Raw genomic sequence first — 20,813 nt, forward strand, 5'->3', positions numbered from 1 at the left:
AGCTGGATAAATTCCAGACCTTGAACCTCCAAAATATAGGACCACTTTTGCGTGCGCATAACTTCCCATATGCTTGAGAATTCGCTGATTTAAATTATGCTCAGAGATCCTTTCTCCTAATTAATAAACCAAAACATGCACAGGGACAAACTGTATGGATTCACTGTGCAACAATGAATTTTCCCCCAAAAAGGCTGTTGATCTTGATCAACAAGCATTTTACTTGATTTGTGTCAATACAGATGCATTTATAATGACAGTTTGTAATGGCATTGCATTTTTAGCTAATAACACTTATTTAGGACTATGTTATTTTTTCTAGTCTCTTCTTCACACTTACTGTAGTGTGTTAAGGACTTTATGAAAAGTCTTTGTAGCTTGGCCAAGGGGGGTTGCAGTCTGCTGGCAGAGATGCACATGTTGTCTTATCAGAAAATTGAGTATAAATAGAAATACAAGGGTATGACATTGCAGCTCTGCAGAAAAAGCGAGGAGTACAGGATAGCAGAGAGGTGAGACATCAGCGCTCTGAGGGGAGCGAGGCTGCTGGAGATGGGAGGATGTGGGGGGAGAAGGGGTTGAGCAAGGGTGGTGAGTAGTGGGGGGAGAGCTAAGAAATTCTTTGAACATAGTGACTGGCAGCTTGATTTCTTCATGAGATAAGAGATGAGTTCTCAGAGGGGCATGAAGAGGGGAGCGATTTGATCAAATACACAGATAAGGGGCTTGGCAACTGCACCTCATTTGGCGTAAACAGGGTGATGCACCACAGCAGGTCTGACGGGAAGGTACTGCGAGGGGCAAGGTAAAAGAGAGAGAAACAAGGAGCAACTGAGAATACAGATTTGATACAACACATGCAGATGGAAGAAAATAATCCCAGATTGTGGCCCATAGTGATAGAGAATGTCGTAGCTGTGTTAGAACCAGCAGGATTTAGCAGGCTAGATTGGCCATTTGGAGTTTTCCACGTTGAGCTCAAACTGATGGTGGGCCAGCTAAGATATTAAGCAGGGAAAAAAAGTAAAAATGAGCAAGAGGAAGGAAACAAGACAACACAGCCAGATTTGGGTGCCATTGATATAAACATGGGAGCTGGTTTCAGTGGGAGCTGCTAACTAGCTCTGTTTTGCAATACCTCTATCAGCTGATAACTCTTCATTGTTGAGCTGAGGAGAAAGGTAAGGGCTGACATATTTTTGTATCCAATCTTGCTACGGATCTACTCCTTCATTTTTCTTTTTTCACTTTAAATCCAAGCCCCACGTGTAGCAAACACAGAAATAGTTGAGTGTTACAAGCCAAAACCAGAGTATGAATGCTATGTTTAAAGGATGTATAGCCAGGTTAACATGTATAAACTAAAATCATATGGTCTAAGAATTGTATTTGTATTTAATTATACATTTAGGAGAGAGTAACCTGATTATGTATATTTGAATTTAATTTCAAAGATCATGGTTTCCTGACTAATTTTTAAATAAAATTGTTTTAAATAAATTATTTCTTTCAAAACATGAACTGTAGACAAAAATAATTTTTCATTATCCATCTGGGTGACTAACAGGTTATAACCCTTTTAAAGAAAGCCTCAGACATTTAAGGGGTTCAGGACCTTTCTACAGTAGAGTAGGATGTAGGTATATATGTCCATATTTATTTAAATAGAAATACAACACTTGTCTAGGACCAAGTGGTCTGCAGAGCTGGAATATGTGAGGATATTTGCAGAGCTCTACACACAAAGTACAGAGTCTTCCTCAAAGGGCTCTCCTCAGGAGAGCTGAAATATCCCATTAACACAAGTATCTCATTTCTGGAAGCTGACACTGTATTATGGTACAGTTTTACACCAAATATATGAGCACGCTCCTTTGAAGACTTCTGGCACCACTATATATTTGCATGGTACAGAAATTATGTATCCTTAATAGAAAATACTTAAATATAACTGTCCTAAATATCTTAGAACCACTGCAAGACTATCCTTCAAGGGATGATGAATTTTTTAGGTATCCTACATATTCTCTGCTTAAGTGCTTTTATAAAGCCTGCTACCATGTATCCTTTGACACTTTTTCATCCATATTCAGGAAAATCTGAAATACTTTAAATGATTCAGATTTAAGTTTGAGCTGCTGTGTGCTCTAAATACTCCTCTGTGTTGGGTAAGTTGAGGTTACAGATAAAGTTATTCTTATCAACTGTGGCCTCAGTGGACTCCTTTTTTTTCTTTTAATCACCTTTGTTCATTCCTTGCTACCTCCTGCAAACTGCTCTATTTCTGCTTTAAAAAATGTTATTTTAGGGATTGGATTTTTTGTAGGGGATTTACCCAGATTATGCAGTTCACACTTTGATTACTGCCGACTGCGAAAATCTCCCCACCCGCACATCCTGCTCTGATACCAATGCTTATGTCCTGAAGGCGGCAGAGAAATGTATCAAGTTAAATATAGATTATTTTTGTTTTTGTAAAAAAAAAAAAAAACAGTCCACAAGGCTGCAACTCTCTCTTCACTCTCATAAATTGACCTATATACTTCTATCATGTGTAATATTTAGGTAAGTTTTACTGCCTGGGTGCCAGCTCTTCCTTTACACCAGCTGCTCAGTATGATGATTATTACTCCACTTCTAAACTTCCATAATTCCACCCATTTTGCTACTTAGCTTAGAGCATGAGAAACTCTTATTTAGGTTACTCAACTGTCTTGCTGCTTTGGCAGTTCATTATCACCCCAATAAACATGTCTCCAGTAGACCCAAAGAACAATACAGAAAGCTGCAGAAAAAGGGAAGAATTAGCCTGGTCTTTCTGAGCCAGATGCATCCAGCTTTCTCCTAGGTCTCACAATTGCACCTTTGAATCTGCTCACACTGCTTGTCCCAGTGACCAAGGGAGTTGCTCTTGTAGAACCAGAGCAAGATTCTCCTGTGAACTGTCTGGGACGCCTGGGAAAGCAGATGCCTTGTTCTGAGCATTGCTAGGAGGATGTAGTGAATTATCCATCATTTGAATGCCTGAAGTGAATCACTCCCAGACTTACTGATGTTGGCAGTAACATTGACAACATGCTTTATACTGGAGAACTTGCACAGGGTTAGGACAGGCTCTTCTGTGATGAAGGGACAATTAATTCTGTCCTCAGCTGTTCTCTTAGGGAAAAATGCAGAAAGGGAAACCTTTGGTTGTACCCAAACTGGGAATTCGTTCCAGCTCCTTTTATCGGTGCCTGCCTATCATGGTTTCTTTCTGTTACTGTCTCCCTCTGAAGACACAGGCATGACATACACTGCTGGCAAAATGGCAGTGCCAGGGTTTATTCTGGCAATATGACATGTTTGCTGCTACCCAGGTGGCTGATGGATGGACAGGGATTACTTCTTCATGCCATGCAGATGCATTTTTTGAGACATGTTCACTTACATGTTAGAATAGGTTGTCGCCGCAGGCGTGTGACCAAGAAAACACACAGCATTAAAAATCAGGCTGGGGAGCTGCTTTCAGAAACAACATTATGACTATGAGCACAGAAAAGACTATTGGATGATTCTATCAAAATGTGTGTGGATTTTGAAGCATGTCAATTTATTAACCAGTAGTGAGATACCTGTTTTATTGCTAAATATTCATTCAAGCTCTGTGCCGAGCTTTGAATCTGTTTGAATCTGCTAACAGGCTGTTTAGTAAGAAACAGGTCAACTGTCATGTGCAACTCCCATATGCACTGCCCAATTTTTACATGATAGGAACATTAAACTTCTTTCCTACATTAGTAGGTGTGCCGACAGGCTGCAGTTGATATTTTAGTCTGAGGAGTCAGGAAGAAAAAGCTGCACAGTACTGCACTGCAAATTCATTAATTCCCACAGCCACAGCAGGAGACAGGGAGATGGGAATTAACCACAGCAGATGGAGACATAAAGCTTGTTCAAGTCCCCTTCACCACCAACAGGCTCCTTTTCTCTTCCCCTCCTCCCTGGTATATTCTACAACAAAGCCTGTAACAATCACCAAAAAAGGAATTCCTGAGCTCATTGCTTAAGCAGATGTAAGATATAACTCACCTAAACCCAACAAGAGACTGGAAATGAGTTTCATTTTGGGTTTACTTTTTCAGACAACATGAGAAAAGCACACACACATTTATTTATTATTCAGAGTGAAGTAGCAGTCAAAAATGGAAGAAATATGTTGTACCACAGAAGAGAGCAGCGCTCTTCTAAAAAAATGCTTGAAAACGGGGTTTATATTTACTGTGCTTCCACAATGTTTGGATTCAAATTGTGCTAAAATAACAGCATACTGCAATGGTACACACTGTACACACTGCTGCTGAATTAATAGAACTGGAGCGTTTGATACTGAAACATGCCAATTTGCCTAAAATTAGTTATGAAGAAAACGAACATAAACGTAAGCAGTAAATTAAGATGTTGTCTCTTTGAGGTGAAGAATATCATTGTACTGATTCACCATCTGCTGAAGGGGTGTCCAGATTCAGTCCCACAATCTGGAGATGCTGTAGGAATTGTGATGCTTTATCAGTGGTAGGTTTGTACTGGACAGCATCCTTATTTTGGAAAAGAGCTGAAATGTAGCAGAAAGCAAATTGGAGAGTGCTCCTCATAACACTATCACTCTTAATTTCTCATTTAGAACCACTGTAAGGAGAAATGTTCACAGCTTCCCATAGGCTGGAAAGGGTCATTCATGGGTCTTCTGAGAACCAGCCATGCTACCAAGAATGAGACTGAAAAACTTTAGTCGACATTATATCCCCTCTGTCTTGGCCACTACCATACAGACTGAGAAAATGAGTCAAGAAGATCACCAAGATCATGTAAAAAACAAGTGCTTGGCCCTCACTGTCTTCTCCTGTTTGAAGTCAGGGTGTTTTACATCCTTGCTGCACAGTTCACTGAGTGCAAGGCACTAGAGAATCAAGCTCAGCTCCTGTTAAAAGAATGTGAAATCAAAGTCTGGAAAGTCCAATAAAACCAAAGGTGTATTAGTACCTCCTTCTACATGGGTTATCTCACGCATGTCTGGAGGTGATGCTGTTTATTCCTTGCCTGTCTTTCAGAGTATGATGTAACAAGATGATTTAAGAGCTTGCTGCCACAGAAATGAGGAGAACCGTTCCCCTCCCCAGCTCCCCAACCTCCTCCTTTCCTCCTGCCTATGCACTCTTCTCTCTTAAAAGCTCACCCTGATGCTCACAGGGTAGATAACACACGTTGACTTAACTCTCTAGAAGAGCTGAAAACTTAATCCAGAAAAATGGCAGTAAGGTTTTCTGTGTGGTTTGGAGCTGCATCTGTTTACTTTGCAATCCAATGCTTGACAGTGACAATACAAAGTGCTGAGAATAAAGGACTGCACAGCCAGAAGTGGGGGACTGGAGGAGCATTTCCAAGGGATGGTTAGCCCAGATCCAGAGCTGAAATGCTAAAAACTGAACACGACATGTGCAAACCACCTTATCCTGTTGTGTTTCTTCTGCATTGTGTTGCCCACTGTGGCTTCCCATTAGGATATTTATGCACAAAGGATGAGCACCTTCTGTACCCAACCTCTTGGGTCTGAGCAATCCATTCACACCCAAGACACTTCAGTCCATTTCAGTGTTTCTGAAAAGAACACTAGATTAACTCACATCTTGGGGCACCACAAAATCCTTAATGTAAGGACCTTTGTTTCATTTTTTAAGTCAAAGTAATGGCACCAAGGGCAGAAAATGTGAAAAACCACTTAAAATATCAGGCAGTATCAGATCTGGCAGTCTAGAAATTATTGATAAACACAGATTGAGCCCAGCTCAATTTCATTACCAAATGGCAAGGATACTCTCCTTTGGACAATATGCATAAATTGAGCCCTAGTTACTTAAAAAGAAAATCCTCAGCTCCATGTTTGAAAATATAACATAGTCCACATCCATATATACATGAATGTGGATAAATACTAAACTATGATGGCATCAGTGAAAAGGAAAACTTAACTCAGACTAAGGAATGAAACAATACAAGATTAAGAAACAATGTAATAATTAAAATCATCAGCAGCAGAACGTAAACTGTGTAAATACTGTACAGCACTGTCAGAGAACAAGGACATTGAACTTCACTTAGGGTAAGACTTCTTCAGCAAGTTCACTGAAATTCCCTGCTATGTGACAGAGACTCACTGAGAATGAATGTCTCAAAGGGGGTAATTTCCTCTTCAAAATATATTTTGCTTACAAATGAAACTAGATCAGCCTATTTCACCACCAGGGGTGTACTCACTGTCAACTGTAAAGTATATTGGTTTGGAATATATAAATATTCAACTATTCTGTAAAATATCTGTACATCATTTCAGGCTTTCTAATCAAATAAATCTATTCTAGGTCTTCTTTGAATCGTTTTAGAAATAATTAACAGGATCCAAGCTAATTATCATTCAGCTGAAACTTTTTCGATGACATGATCGATCTCGAAGCGTGGATCTGTAAATGACAGTGCGTGTGCAGGCGATGGGTCCCTGTCACACCAAGGCCATTGCTGCCATCTGCTGAGGGAGAGAGGACGGCACAGGAACGGCCAAGTGCCAAAAAAATACTCCCTGTTGGCCATTCCAGGGAGAGATTCCTGCAGAGGCGATGCCAGAAAGCCCAGCTCCTACAAGGTGAAAAACTAAAATCCACGGGTTTTACTTCAACTCCCTTTAGAACAAAACTGAAAGAAGAGCGACGGAGCCGAACTGTTTATTAGAATATGCTCAGGAATGCTGGGAACGCTTCCAGGGTGATGCTGTGATTCCATGGTCAGTGTTAATGCCCGCGGTATATTTGGATGCGTGGTACCGTGTGATCACCCCACACGTGGTCGCATTAAATGCAATCACTGCGTAATTCAGTGTTTAATATGCAACAACCGCGCTGGCAGAGCCCCATCTAAACGCGCCCCTCCAGCTCAGCCCGTGGCTGCAGCCAAGCGGCGGTCGGATTCTGCTCCCCGCAACCAGCGACAGGACAACAGGGAATGGTCTGAAGCTGCGCCAGGGGAGGTTCAGGCTGGACATTAGGAAGAAATTCTTCACAGAAGGGGTGTTTAGACATTGGAAGGGAGGTGGTGTGGACACCGTCCCTGGAGGTGTGTAAGGAAAGGCTGGACGTGGCACTCAGTGCCCTGGTCTGGTTGTTTGGCCACAGGTTGGACTCGATGATCTCAGAGGTCTTTCCCAACCCAAGTGACTCCGTGATTCCTACGATTCTGTGTCTCCCAGTAGCGGGGCCACCCTCACCCAACCCTGTCCCCGCAGGGACGCCAGGCCGGTCCCTGCCCTCCCTCCCCTCCCCTCCCGGTTCTTCCGCCTCAGGAGGGGCTTCTGGCGAGGAAGCCCCGCAGCCCTGAGGGGTGACGGCGACGGGACGGGACGGCCCCGCAACCCCCTCCATGTTCGCCATAGCGTGCACACCCCGGTGCCCAATTCGCGCTTGGCACCGCCCCCGAGGGAGCTGAGTGGAGAGAGCGTCTGACTGATGTTCGCGAGAGCCAATCAGAGTGCGGCACCGAGAGGCTGCGAGCCAATGGGAGGCGGAGGAGGGGCCTCTTTCCGGAAGCGGCGGTGCTGAGGGAACGCGGCGGGCGGTGAGGGTGAGTGAGGGAAGGTGGGGGCGGGCGGGTCTCCGCGGGCCCCGGATGGGTTCTGTCCCCTCCGCCAGTACCTGGTCACATCTCTTCTCTCCTCAGCACTGGTCTGAAGAGCCCTGCGGCCCAGAGCTCGGCCCAGCCCGGAGCAGGGCAGAGAAGCTCGGCGCGGGCGGGTGTGGGCCCGGCCCAGTTTCTGTCGTGGGTCGCGTGTGAAGAGGGGAAGCCACACGAGGAGCGGCTGAGGGCACTTGGTCTGTTCAGCCTGAAGAAGCAGGAGACTAAGGGCAGACCTCACCATGGTCTGCAGCTTCCTGACGAGGGGCAGCACCGATCTGTGCTCTTCGTGACCAGTGACAGGACCCGAGGGAATGGCTGGAGCTGTGTCAGGGCAGGGTTAGGTGCATATTAAGAAAAGGTTCTTCACCCAGAGGGTGGTCGGGCACCGAACAGGCTCCCCAGGGCAGTGGTCACGGCCCCAAACCTGACAGAACTCAAGAAGCATTTGGACAACGCTCTCAGGCACATGGTGGGATTGCTGGGTTGTCCTCTGCATGACCTGGAGTTGGACTCTGATGATCCTCGTGGGTCCCTTCCAACTCAGGATATTCTGTGGGGTTCACAGACTGGGCTCCAGCTAGGGAAGGGGTCTCCCCCTCCCTGTGGCTGCTCAGTTTACAGGCTGGTCTTTCATATTTTGGGAAATGAGTGTTCTGTGTGCTACTGTAGTTGATCCTGCTGTAAGTAAACCTTAGTGAAAAGTAACATGGATTTATCAGTAGTTTCCTGTATTCTGCACATTGGGTTGTCTTTCTTCTGGCTCATTTTCTCAAGGCCACTTCTCTTGCATTGTCTTTGTTTATATTTATCTATTAATCTTGTGACACAAATTGTTAACATATGTTTCTTGTTAACATATGTTTCTTGGAACATTCCCATAGGTATTTTCGTCTGGCAAAAATGGGTGAACCTCAGCAAGTGAGTGCCCTTCCTCCACCTCCAATGCAGTATATAAAAGAATATACTGATGAAAATATCCGTAAGGGCCTGGCTCCAAAGCCACCTCCCCCTGTGAAGGACAGCTACATGATGTTTGGAAATCAGTTTCAGTGTGATGACCTGATCATTCGGCCCTTGGAGAGCCAGGGTATTGAACGGCTGCATCCCATGCAGTTCGATCACAAGAAGGAATTAAGAAAACTTAATATGTCTATCCTGGTCAACTTTTTGGACCTCTTGGATATCTTGATAAGGAGCCCAGGGAGCATAAAGCGAGAGGAGAAACTGGAAGACTTGAAACTGCTTTTTGTCCATGTCCATCACCTTATAAATGAGTATCGCCCTCACCAAGCCAGGGAGACACTGAGGGTCATGATGGAGGTGCAGAAACGTCAGCGCCTGGAGACCGCGGAGCGATTCCAGAAGCACCTGGAGCGGGTTGTGGAGATGATCCAGAACTGCCTGGCTTCCTTGCCTGATGATCTGCCTCATGCAGAGGGAGGACTGAGAGTGAAAGTGGAGCCCATGGATACTGATGATGGCAACAACTGCATCGGACAGAGCGAAAAGCAGAGAGAGCGTTCAGGTGGCAAGAGAGATCAGGTTTTAGACAAGGATGCAGCGATGTGCAGCATTATTGACGAAATGACATGAAGAAAACACCTTGCTTTGTTAATGCACCACAGGGAGAGGCAGCGTGTATTCTGAGGCTACACATAGTTTGTTTTGCTGTTGTAAAAGCAGATAAAACATTTCTTGTGCACATATTGGAGGTTGTGAGTGAGTGGGCAGATGAAAGTGTTTGATATTTTGTGACCTGTGTTTTTTTGGTAGAAAGAAAAAAGTATAATTTTTGTGAAGTGTACCGTGAGGTGGTAGGCACAGATTAAAGTTGACTTTTTCTGTCGTACTTTCATTTGTCAATTCCTGCGTATTTTGGGTTCATCTCTCTGATTTTTGGGTATGCCATTCTATGGTTCTATGTGCTCTGAGTCAAGAAAAAATTTCTACAGAAGTGGTGCTTGTTTCTTGCACAAGGAAAACACAGGAACTTGGAAAACAGGCACATAGAAACTCAAATTGCACCAAGGCATTCCTTATAGTCTGTGTTTGAGGTGAAATCTAAAGCAAGTGGGTTAACTGTTGTCCTGTAGCTCTCCCATTCTCTTACTATGTGACCAGAACAGCTTTCCTGGGATACAGACAGCACTCAAACAGCTGTTGACTAATGTGTGAACAGAATAGCCTGGGTGAAGTGAGTAAAATAGACACAGACAGAGCTCTGGGATAAGAGTTCCTTTATTTTCTCATCCTGTTTATTTATTTCAGAGCTCAGACATGGCTCATGCAAGGGAGGAACCTGTGCAGACCCGTGCACAGCACATGTTTTGCTGGGGACTGTGGGAAAGGCCATGTCCTGGTGTGCAGGTGGGTGTTTGCTGCACACTGAACCACCAGAGCTCACCAGCCCGTGCCAGGCACTGTGGGGAATGCAGTCACCCGCCTCCTGCCAGAGCCAGCTCGCCAGGATCCTGCTGGTCATTATCAGAATTGTTCCTTTAGCAGCTGTCTGCAGTTTCCTGTTTCCACAGAAACACCAGGAGCGAAGAGGAAGCGCTTTTCTTAGTGTCCTGCTTCCAGCTGCTGCACACAAAAGTCACCCTTCATCCCTCTTACTCTCACTTCTCTCCTGCAAGTGTGTTGCTAGTGTTTGTCTCTCAGCTGCATTAATCCCTTGGTTTTCCTAATTTTCACTTAAAGAAACTGTCACTTTGGTGCCTCTGCTCTCTAAGGTATCCAGTGTGAGACAGCTCTGTTGGTTCTAACTCCTTAGTACTTAATTTCATCTGTATAAAACACTGTGAGGTAGACTAGTAGCTTCAGCAAAGAACACTTCTTGGCTCTAGATCAAATACCCTTGATCACAGCTGCAGTTCTAGTCCAAACAATATAAAAAGACAAGATATCCTTGAGAAGAGTTTGGTGATCCAGGGACACAGGGAGAGTGGCCAGGGAACAGCCTTTCTCAAAAGCTGTATTTCAGAATTCTGTCAGAGTGAGCCTTGAGTCTGGGATGAGACAGTTTCCACACTACTTTTTAAAGTGATTCTGCATTCTGGATGTTTTGTCTATATTGCAAAAGCCCAGGTGCATATGGAATTTTTAAGAGTCAGATGAAAAGAGACTGCAACTCTATTTGGCTCAACTGTGTAACAGTAGGACAGTTTTCCAATACTACCAAATTATTGCTGCCAAAGAAAATTTGCCAAAAGATGCTCTGAGCTGCTTCTAAGTATTAGAACCAGAAATTTATAATTAAAAGCTTGAGTAGTTCTTCCTAGGAATCTTTTATTTTGCCAAGTCCTTTCTACTTACCACAGCGCTACATATCCTATGTAATCTTTTATCCAGTTGCTGTCTACTATGGCAAAAGCAGGTGTGGGAAGCAGTCTGGGGCAATGGTTCTGGTAGTTGTGTGAGCTCAGTGGTGCTGACAAGTTTTACTTATGGTAATCAAGCAGATCTGGAAAAAAGAGAACTAAATTTCTGTGGTACTGCGAAGTGCCGCCTCTCAGTCACACCCCGTCAGCGGCAGCTCAGCCCTGTACACTTGTACCTTGCCTGCAGCTCTGCCTCTGCTGCAGGGGACAAACAGCCCAACCACGGGCAAAAAAATTAGATTGGACTGAAGGGCACCCACAGCTGTGTCTGGACATGGTGTGCTAAGAAGCAAACAAAGAAGTTTACCTAGAAGATAAGTTTTCTTGAATGAGGAGGGTGAGCGGGAGTGTTCCTCATCTTCAGCCACAATGTTGTCTTATGTCTGCATGAACTGGATTCTTCTGGTCCTGTTTACAGGTAACTAAGTGGGCCTAAACAACTAGATGGAGGTGGATGGAGGTATCATACATCAGTGATTCTGAGGGTTGCAAAGTGAGAAATTTTATCTTACAACAGAAAGAGTGGTCACATATCACAGAAACTGCAGCTTTGTGTTAGACTTTTATCACAGTGACTCAATAGTGTTCTAGTGGCCTTATCACCTTTTTAAGATAAAATCATGTTTGAGGGTATGATGGTTTTAAAGATGCTCCTTCTTGAGGTAGTCTTGGCTTGTCTGATTAGTGGGCTTTTAAAAACAATGATCTGAGATGAGCAAAGAACTTTAAATCATTTTAGAGAAGTTGTAAAACAAGGATATTTCACTTTGGCAGACTTTGTGAAGATGAGTGCTTAGGAAGACAGGGAAAAGGCCAACTATGGCTTCTGGTGGTTTTTAGCTAATATGAAATTGTATTGGAACAAATTGGTAATTGCTCCTTTTTTTTTTTTTTTAATCTGAGAAACCAGTCCTAGATTTTTAAAGGCAACAGCACTGTAAACAACAGGTTGTAAAGTGGCACTAATAAAGACAGACATTAAAAACTTGGTGGTAAGATAATTCAGCAGAAAGAAAAGGGATATTACAGATACTGTTTCTTGTAGTTCTTTATACAGTCTTTTATGATGAGATTCATTTCAAACTTCCTTTTTATATTAAATAAAAATTATAGACCAGACTGGACTTTCAGTAGAGATAATTTGTTGCCTGTTCTTGCTGCGCAGAACTCTATTCCTGAAATGTTAATATGGATGGATCAAAATATTTACACATATGATCCCATGTTACTGAATTTGATAAGAATGGGCAGTAGTCAGTATATAGAAAATGGTTTTCTTTGAAGTACAAACAACGTGTGCACTTTGGGAGCCTCACTGCATACCCTTTTAGAAGAAAGTGGTTACAGGATGACTGTGACTGGATCCCCAGAGCACAAATCATTTTGACTGGTACTTAACTAGCTTTTAATAAAACTCTTCTAAAGGGAGAATTGACTGGTGTGATCTAGATACACAAAAGAAACTATCTCACTGTAATGAATGGGTGCTAGGGCTCACTGTGTTCACCTGAGTAGTGTGACACAGCCTTCTGGAAACGTGAAAAATTACCTTTAAGGGGAACCAAACAACTTAGAACCTGCATAAGAGTGAGAAGAGAAAATAAGGTAGTGAAAAAAAAGAGTATAAAATTTCTCAGAAAAGCTCTGAAAAATCCCTTCTGATCAGAATGGGCAAAACCTGACTTTGGGAAAGAAAATCAGAAATTCATTCAGCAGTAATCATTCTGATGAAACCTTCCTTTTAGTGGGTCTTCATGGAAAGGGAAGAAGAGTTTCCCACAGTGATTTTGATTAAAGTCAGTGTCTTACTGCTCCCCTCTGTGTGGCTTGGATTAAATCTAAAGGAAGGAAAAGAGCTGACAGACTGCACCTGGCTCAAGAGAAGCCACAGAGTTGAGCAGATCCAAACACTGTTGTCTCTTCACCTCACTGCCTACCTGCAGAGGCTGAAGAAAGTGTATTTCTTCTTTCTGTGATGAGAGACACGTTCTGAACATGCAATTGGCCTGATCGTTATCCCTCACTGCATCATTCCTGCCGGGACAAATCTATTTGTGGAAAATCTGCTCCAGCAATGCCTGGTGGTGGTTGAGAGCTGAGAAGTGTCAGGACAGGCAAGATGCACAAAAAGCCCCCCCTTGCATGCCCTGTACTCAGCAGCTCTGTTGTTTTGTCCACAGGCCCCACAGTATCAGAAATAGTGATCGGAGAGGTTGGTCAGAACGTCACCGTGCCCTGCTTCTACAGCGTCCGGAGGACACAAGACATCACATCCATGTGCTGGGGTCGGGATAGCTGCCCTAATTCACGGTGTTCTCGGCCCATTGTCTGGACAGATGGATGGAGGGTGACAGAGCAGTACAGCAGCAGGTACCTATTGCGAGGGAACCTGACGAAGGGCGACGTTTCCCTCACGATTGTGAACGCCGAGGAAGCAGACAGTGGGACTTACTGCTGCCGTGTGGAGCACCGGGGGTGGTTCAACGATCAAAAAACTAATCTCAAGGTTGTGATAAGGAAAGGTGAGTACAGAGGTGTGCTCTTGTCTGAGTACCCTTGTGGTAAATCTGCTCTTGGGTCTGGGTTTCAAAGCTTGTGGTGGAAATAGTTTCTACGATCATCCATAAGGCTGATATTTAGGACCTTGCGGGTCTGCTGTTAGTGCTGTTCAAATTGAGCTGTCTTTGGCAAAGTTCTTATCCCAGCACAGTCACTTCAATTAACAAAAGAATGTGGTACTTTGTTTCACAGTGCACAGCACTACTGAGCTTTCTTAGAATAACTGAAGAGTTTAAGAGAAAGGGCAGCACACAGTACTTAGTTCATCCAAAACGTTATCGCTGCACTATTTTCATGGAAAGCCATGTTTGATTTTCCCTGCTTGATTCTAGAGTAAAGCCCAGGGACACAAAATTGATATAGAGAAGTTTTTTATCAACTCTTCCTTTGAGTTTTAGTTTTTCTCTTGCTTGTGAAAAGCATGATAATATATGGAACAACTGGCTGACAGAGGTACTTGTGTAGCTGGTGCTAGCAAATTCTTACTGTAGAAACACTGTCTCTTTTTCACTACATAAATGCACACTAAGGTTAATTATAACATGTGTTGGTTTTGTTTTATTTTTTAACATCAGCTAGGATCTCTACTGCAAGTCCTCACACTTACACCTCTGAACAGACATCAGGTAACTTTTATCCAAGTATTAATCTCAATAGTATATATAAGGCATATTGCAAATGGGGATCTTAGGAAGGAAACAAAATGATGCTGGATGATAGAAATGTCTTGGCTAAAATTTACTAAACATTACCATAGAATGAAAGATCAGAACTTGGATTTAAATTATACCTGATATTATATAAAGAGTCCAACAGAAGGAACATGTATATGTGGGAGGAAGCTTGCTTCCAGGTGTGATACTTTAGAGGTTTTAATGGTGCTGCAAACTTTGCTTTTATTGTGGCTGTTGTTTTGGTTTGTTGGTTTGTTTGGGATATAAAATCTCACCTCTTCTTCTAGAAATGCATTCCCTGAGGAGTAAAACTCAACTTTTGAGGAGTTGGGTGTACCCACTGCTTAATCAGCTAATTTGTTGCTCAATAATATAGAACTGTTTTATTGGAGTAGCTCAAAAGCACATCTAATCCAGGATCCTGTCTCCAGTAGCAGTCAATAGCAGATGATTAAGGAGGATCATAGAAACAGGGCAGTAATTTTGTGATACAGTGCCAAAGTATTCTTCTACCTTGGTATATGATGTGTCTCAGAGGTTGCCCACATCCTCTGTAGCCTGTGAACATTTAAAAACACGAGCTCTCTCATTGTGGTAGAAGGGACAGTGCACAACTGTTCCCTACTCAGTTTCTCCATTCCCCTCACAAGTGGATACATTTCTATCACATACCCGCTCAGCTGCATCTTTTTCAGTCTGAGAAAGACACCTTTAATTTCCATTACACAAGAGAAAGCTCATGGTGTAACAATATTTTCTGGATTCTGAAAGAAAAATCAGGGATGCCATTTGTATTTCTCCCTTAGTCTTGGATGTTTCCAGCTAAGCAACTCTAAATTAGATTGTTACAACAGTTGCATTTCCTTTTTGGAAAAAGAAGTGAAAACTTTCTCAGATTGTTTCTATTCTAGTTGCAAATAATATGGCTTCCCATCTTAGAACTCATGAGTTTTCTTAACCCTATGACATCTTTGTTGGCTGATGGTGGAACAGTGTTTTAAGTTTTCAGAACACAAGTTCTGAATGGCAGAGAACAGTGAAGCCAATGATCCTGTCCTCTTCAAAATAAAGCTTCTGGGAATAAGGGTAACAATGTAAAACATTAAAGCAACCAGCTAATGTTGTCATAAAGTGAACAGGAGATTTTATTTTTAGGAGGTTTTTGTATCATCCGAGAACTCGTGGAGAAACCGAGACTGATGATAAAGAAGTCAGAAGTTTGTAGCTCTTAATTTTAAATATTGCAAACAGCTTTGCTCTGGGAAATTACCTCAAAATATGCTGCAGGTCCTTATGCAAATATATCACTTTTTTTGTCAGTCTGTTTACTGCACAGCTGTCTGGGACTTTAAAGTATCACTTGCTTTTTGACTCTGCATCAGTTGCTGTTTCAAGGCCCTGGGATAACCTTCATCAGTTTTCACCAGATAACCTAAGTTCACTTTAGGCATCATTTTTGCTTCAAGGCCGGGTTGGATGGGGCATTGAACCAACTGGTCAAGTGGAAGGTGTCCTGTCCTTTGGCAGGGGGATTGGAACTGGGTGATCTTTAAGGTCCCTTTTAACCCAAACCATTTCATGATTCTATAATCCACTGCTTCTTGGCTCCAAACCCAGATGGCTACTTTGATAACTCCTTCCCAGTGTTCACATAACAGCAAGAGCCAAGTGTTTCCTGGAAGGAATTCAAAGCTCTGAAAAGGGCAGCAGAAACTCCAATATTCAGAGTTTTGTGCTGCCCTGTGAAGACACCAACCTCTTTATGATATGCAGAGCCCAGACTACTGATAGACATTTAAGTTCAGTGGTTCCAAGTCAGCAGTACAGATTCCTCTGTGTCAAGGCAGAATGGTTCTTTGTGCAGGTGATGTGTTTGTCTTGTCTTTGCTCAGCTCCTGGAAGCACCAGTGGATCCTCCTTTACTGTCACAGAAACGTGGCCAGCATCTGCCTCAGAAGCTCCTGAGAATGTAAGCATCTCCTTTGCTGCAGCATAGCTGGGCAGAGTGGATAGAAATGAGAGTTTATGGGGTCATCCCTACAGGCACTTCCACTGCTTTTTTTTTTTGATTGCAACAGAATATTGTTGTTTATAAGAAAGAGTTCTTATAAAAGAGGAGGGGAAAAAACCTGCTTAGCATGCATAAAGTACTTCCTACTAATGGAGGAAGAGCTTTAGCAACATCTGCATTGCCTTTCAGGCCTCTGGTCCCTGCTCTGACACCTCAGACTGCTCAGATGTTACTGCAAACCTGCAGGTATGGCAGGATGTGGGGGAGAGTGGAACTTGGACCACGTGGGAACACAGGGATGCCCTGCACTTCCTGTGCAGTGGGGTTCAAACAGGCTGTCCTGCCAGACCTCTCCCTGTCCTGCTGAGTCCTCCAGCACGTATTACAGGGTGACAGGCACTAACAGCACCCAAATTTTATCAGGAAGACCAGCCAGCCAAACCAGCCTTTGGGGAGGCCTGCTGTGATGTACAGTCAGACAGTCTGTGCTGTGGGAGTTCATGCTGCTGAATGTGCAGGATGCAAGTCAGGGACCATACTGTGCTTCCAGTGTCTTTCCAGGCCTGAGATACCAATGGCAGATTAGATACTAACAGCTGGCATCAGAAAGAAGTTTAGCCTAAATAAAAAACAATGCAAAGAGAAGGTGCATTTACTTATTGGTATAAAGCCTTGAATAATTGCTGAATAAGCTGATAAGAAGGTGGGAGGGTGTGACATCAGGAGATATTTTGATCATAGAAAAATTCACCAAATGGTATTAAACCTCAATAAATGAGATTTGTCATAACCTCAGATCATTTGACAATCTCAGAAATTTGTTTAACAGCATGGGTCACCTAAATGTTGCAGTGATTCTGCTTGAAACTTGTCCTGTTTCTCAGATTAGGCTTTTGGTCTCAAATAGACTTTTCCTGCAGAGTTGCAAAACATATAAATGGCCTTTGAGTGCTGTATGGGCTTCTTGCTGCCGGTTCCACTGATGCTCATCTGCCTTGTGTTTGACAGAGCACCTCTGTATCGCTTCCCAGTCAGCAGTATGCAGAAAATGGTCTGTACATTGGGATTGGGTCATGTGCAGTACTTCTGGTCATCCTGATTTTGGCTCTGTTCCTCACTAAACGTAAGTACTTTTCCTGGGCAGTTATTCAAGGATTGCTCAGGTTTGTCCCATGACAGCTGTGGCAGATGTCACGCGTCTCCCGCTTCGGGGCAGTGAGCTGAGGTCTCTGGATTCCTCACTCAGTCCCTGTGCTGTGGCTGCTCAGTCAGCTCTCTCCCTGTGGCCTCTGGGGCCCTGAAGAGCAAGGTGTGAATGTGGCCTCCTCATTTTGTGACTCTTCAGCAGCCAGACAACCCAGGCTGTGGTTGTGCCCTGCTCATTTCCTCCTACCCATTCCGCAGTTCCTTGTTCTCCCAGTTCCTTCCTGAAGATAATTATTTATTTTTGAACACACTGCTTTACTTGCTTCTAATGGTTTTAAAAAAACTATTTGTTTTTCTTTTTTTTCTTTATTTTCATTCTGGATGGTCCTTAGAATACTTTTACAATACGAAGAAGATGGGTGACTTTGCAAAGTAAGTATTCTGTTCCTGCCTTTACTGATAGGACAAATGAGGTTGCAGAAAGAGAATGTCAGTATGCTGACCATTCCACCACATACTTTGACTTTCTTTTTTAATCTCAAGTTAATAGAAAGCATTAAAAAAAGAAATTAATAAATTCTGCTACTTTTCATTACTTAGTAAACAAAAATGAGTAATAACTATCAGTTGATTGCATTAGGTAGCATCAAGTGTGGAAAGATGATTCATTATCAGTCATGATAATAAGAGTTTATGCATGTTTCACTCTTTCCAGTGAGCTGGTTGATGTGCTCTTCTTGGTTTTATTGTCTTTTTTTTGTTTAAAACCATTATTTTTACTCTTTTGTGCAGCTTCATTGCATTTCAGAGGCCACAAGGTGTGGGGAATCATAATGCCCTGGAAGATGAGATCCATGCAGAGGAAAATGTTTACATCATACACTAAGGACTGTATTCATGCTTGCCTTTGTCACTGTGGGGACGTTAAATAGTTGGCAAAATGTTAGCTGCTCCCTCTGCTCAGCAGCTGCATGTGTCTGCACTACTGAAGCATTACTCACATCGTTCTAATAAAACAAATAAAAGCTACACTTGCAATTAAAATCTTTATCAGCCTGTTCCAGAAAGAGAAACTGAAACCCTACTGTTTTAAATGGAAATTTCCATTTCCTAAAGAAAGTTACCATTATATTTATTATCTGCTTCAAATTCTCGCTTCCTTTTTGGAAAAAAGAGGAAGTGCCAGAAGGGCAGAATTGACTTCGCTGTGAGTTCTGTCTGCCACCTACCACAGAGCTCGTGCCATCAGAAGGCAGAAGCAATATCAAAGCTGCTGTGACAAACCTGTCACATGGGAAAACTTGGTAGTATTAGTGATTTAATGTACATTTAGTTGGATTTTCAGTGAAGACAGGTATACCCAGTCCTGGTAACAGCTCAGTAATACAATATACTAATTCCTGTCCACCTGCAGTTAAAGCTGGGGGAGCTATGGATGCTCACCCCTCATGGGATGACCTCGGAGCCTACAGCATCAGTACTTCAATGAACAATATTCACACCTTGTGTTAAGAGCACTATGACTAAATGTGTTTCTCTCTACAAAATACATCTCTTTTTTTCTGTGGTTTTCTCCTCAGGCCCACCTATACCCTGAGAAGCCCTTGGGGTGGAAAGTCTCACTTCCAGGCATCTAAAACAACTGAACAAATAATACCCACTTTGTAAAGTTAATTAAGTCCTCTTCTTAGCTTATGGAGAAGTCATGGACATTGCATGAAGTATTGGTTTGAAGTTGGCCTGCCTTCACACCCCTCTAAGTACCAAACAACTAATTCATAAGAATGCTGAATGTATTTGATGGATTTTAGCCCGTAAATACAGAGAATCTGTGGTTGAAGTCTTTCCTCCATTGCTCCTCAGTTAGTGATGTGTCTCAGCTCTTACCCTCTGCAAAACTAAACTTTGGTTTACTTTAAATAAAAAAAATGGAGGCAGACCCATGAGTATGAATCAATCCCTTAAGCATTGTTAAGCAGGAGATAAAAGACCAAAATCATCTTTGAGTGGAAGAATAATTTTCTTCAATTGTTTTTAAGAACACATTTTAAACAGGGGCTGGGGACTGAAAGAGCAGAAAAGTAGCAGAGGCAGGAGAGGGACCAACTCTTAACAAATATTGGTCAGTACATTTTGCCCTGAAGCCCATCCCAAGCAGCAGTGTGGAATTATCTAGTGTAGACATTGCTGTCACAGGAAAGATTCACAGATGTACCACAGAGTTTCTACCATTGAGTTAATTTTCAGCTTCAAAATCATTTTCAACTATGCAATGAGGCATAAAGGTGGAGTAATGAAATCAGCAGGTATTTATGTCAACAGCTGAGATGCTTTGAGGCCACGGTCTGGTTGTATTTAAGGGGAGCTGGGGTCAGTGGAGCAGTTACCCCTCCCTCTCCCAGCTGGTAGAGAGGGGAGGGCTTGGGTTGGCTGGGGAGGGGAGTGGTTCCCCAAAAGCCCTGGCTGAGGTGGGATCTTGCAGGTGAGTGTGCTTGCAAATAGTCATAAAGGAGGGAAAGGCTCCTCATCTTGTTGAGGAAGGAAGAACTGGAAAGCAAACTGGGATAGGTGACCCTGGTGTGCTCTGTATTTCACTCGTGCTGGGTGTTCTCTTGGGGCTGTCTGTTGCAGCAGGGCTGAAAGTTTGAAAATGTGGAGGTGGGTTCATGGCTGACTGAAGTGCTCCATGTGGGAGCAGAGCTATTACTGTTCCCAGGGGCAGGAAAATTATGGACAACACCAGCTCTGCCATCTTCTGTCTTCATGTCATGTGTAGCTTTGTGTAAGAAGGTACCGAAACTAGAAAGCACCTGCTGGTGTTAGACTGTATTTTTGCATTTGATTATTAATAACAATTACTAACCTAAAATCACTGCCTCTGCTAAAGACATTGCTTTTCTTCTGCCTGGCAGAACATGTTGCTGCTGTGGGCTCTAGCCCGTGACTGGAGATAGAGGAAGTCTGATCTGGTCTCTGAACTAGATCTCAGAAAACATCTTCAGCAATTTCTGCTTTCTGCAATTTTATGAAGTTGGTCTCTGCTGGGGTCAGAGTTAGACACTTGTAGGGTTTCCAAAATCATCTGATTGCAACCACCCCTGCTCTTACAGGGTTTGTGGGCCACCTTTAAGACTGCTAATCATGAAAAATGCTTGTCCATAAGGGTTTTTTTAATATAAGTATTTCAGACTAAATCAGGCTAATTATTATATCAGCAACTTTTACAGGTAAAATAAAGTTCTAGAATATCTGATAACCAAAATCTTGAATAAAGTCTCCTTTCTCCTGTGCAGTTACTTGGTAAACAGACTTCGCAAAGATTGTGCAGAGCAAGAAATTTGC

The 20,813-nt window shown here is 42.9% G+C and overlaps 2 protein-coding genes across 5 annotated transcripts; both read left to right on the plus strand.

The window, feature by feature from the left end:
- Positions 1–7,610: 7,610 nt before the first annotated feature.
- On the plus strand, positions 7,611–9,550 carry MED7 (mediator complex subunit 7). Its single transcript, XM_051793658.1, has 2 exons — positions 7,611–7,647; positions 8,583–9,550. The coding sequence occupies exon 2, from the start codon at positions 8,602–8,604 to the stop codon at positions 9,292–9,294; it is 693 nt and encodes a 230-aa protein (XP_051649618.1). The 5' UTR covers positions 7,611–7,647; positions 8,583–8,601; the 3' UTR covers positions 9,295–9,550.
- Positions 9,551–9,664: 114 nt separating this feature from the next.
- LOC127473709 (hepatitis A virus cellular receptor 1 homolog) lies at positions 9,665–19,707 on the plus strand. Of its 4 annotated transcripts, XM_051793654.1 has the most exons (8): positions 9,665–11,499; positions 13,262–13,603; positions 14,216–14,266; positions 16,207–16,283; positions 16,515–16,571; positions 17,334–17,448; positions 17,864–17,903; positions 18,264–19,692. In XM_051793654.1, the coding sequence occupies exons 1-8, from the start codon at positions 11,451–11,453 to the stop codon at positions 18,355–18,357; spliced, it is 825 nt and encodes a 274-aa protein (XP_051649614.1). In that variant the 5' UTR covers positions 9,665–11,450; the 3' UTR covers positions 18,358–19,692. The 4 variants fall into 4 exon arrangements, with proteins under 4 accessions (XP_051649614.1, XP_051649616.1, XP_051649615.1 ...); XM_051793656.1 differs by lacking the exon at positions 16,515–16,571 and having other exon boundaries at positions 18,264–19,696; XM_051793655.1 differs by lacking the exon at positions 14,216–14,266 and having other exon boundaries at positions 18,264–19,696.
- Positions 19,708–20,813: the final 1,106 nt, after the last annotated feature.

This window comes from Manacus candei, unplaced genomic scaffold, assembly GCF_025592945.1.
Source record: "Manacus candei isolate 608988 ecotype Guabito, Panama unplaced genomic scaffold, ASM2559294v1 h1tg000037l, whole genome shotgun sequence".
Classification (NCBI taxonomy): domain Eukaryota; kingdom Metazoa; phylum Chordata; class Aves; order Passeriformes; family Pipridae; genus Manacus; species Manacus candei.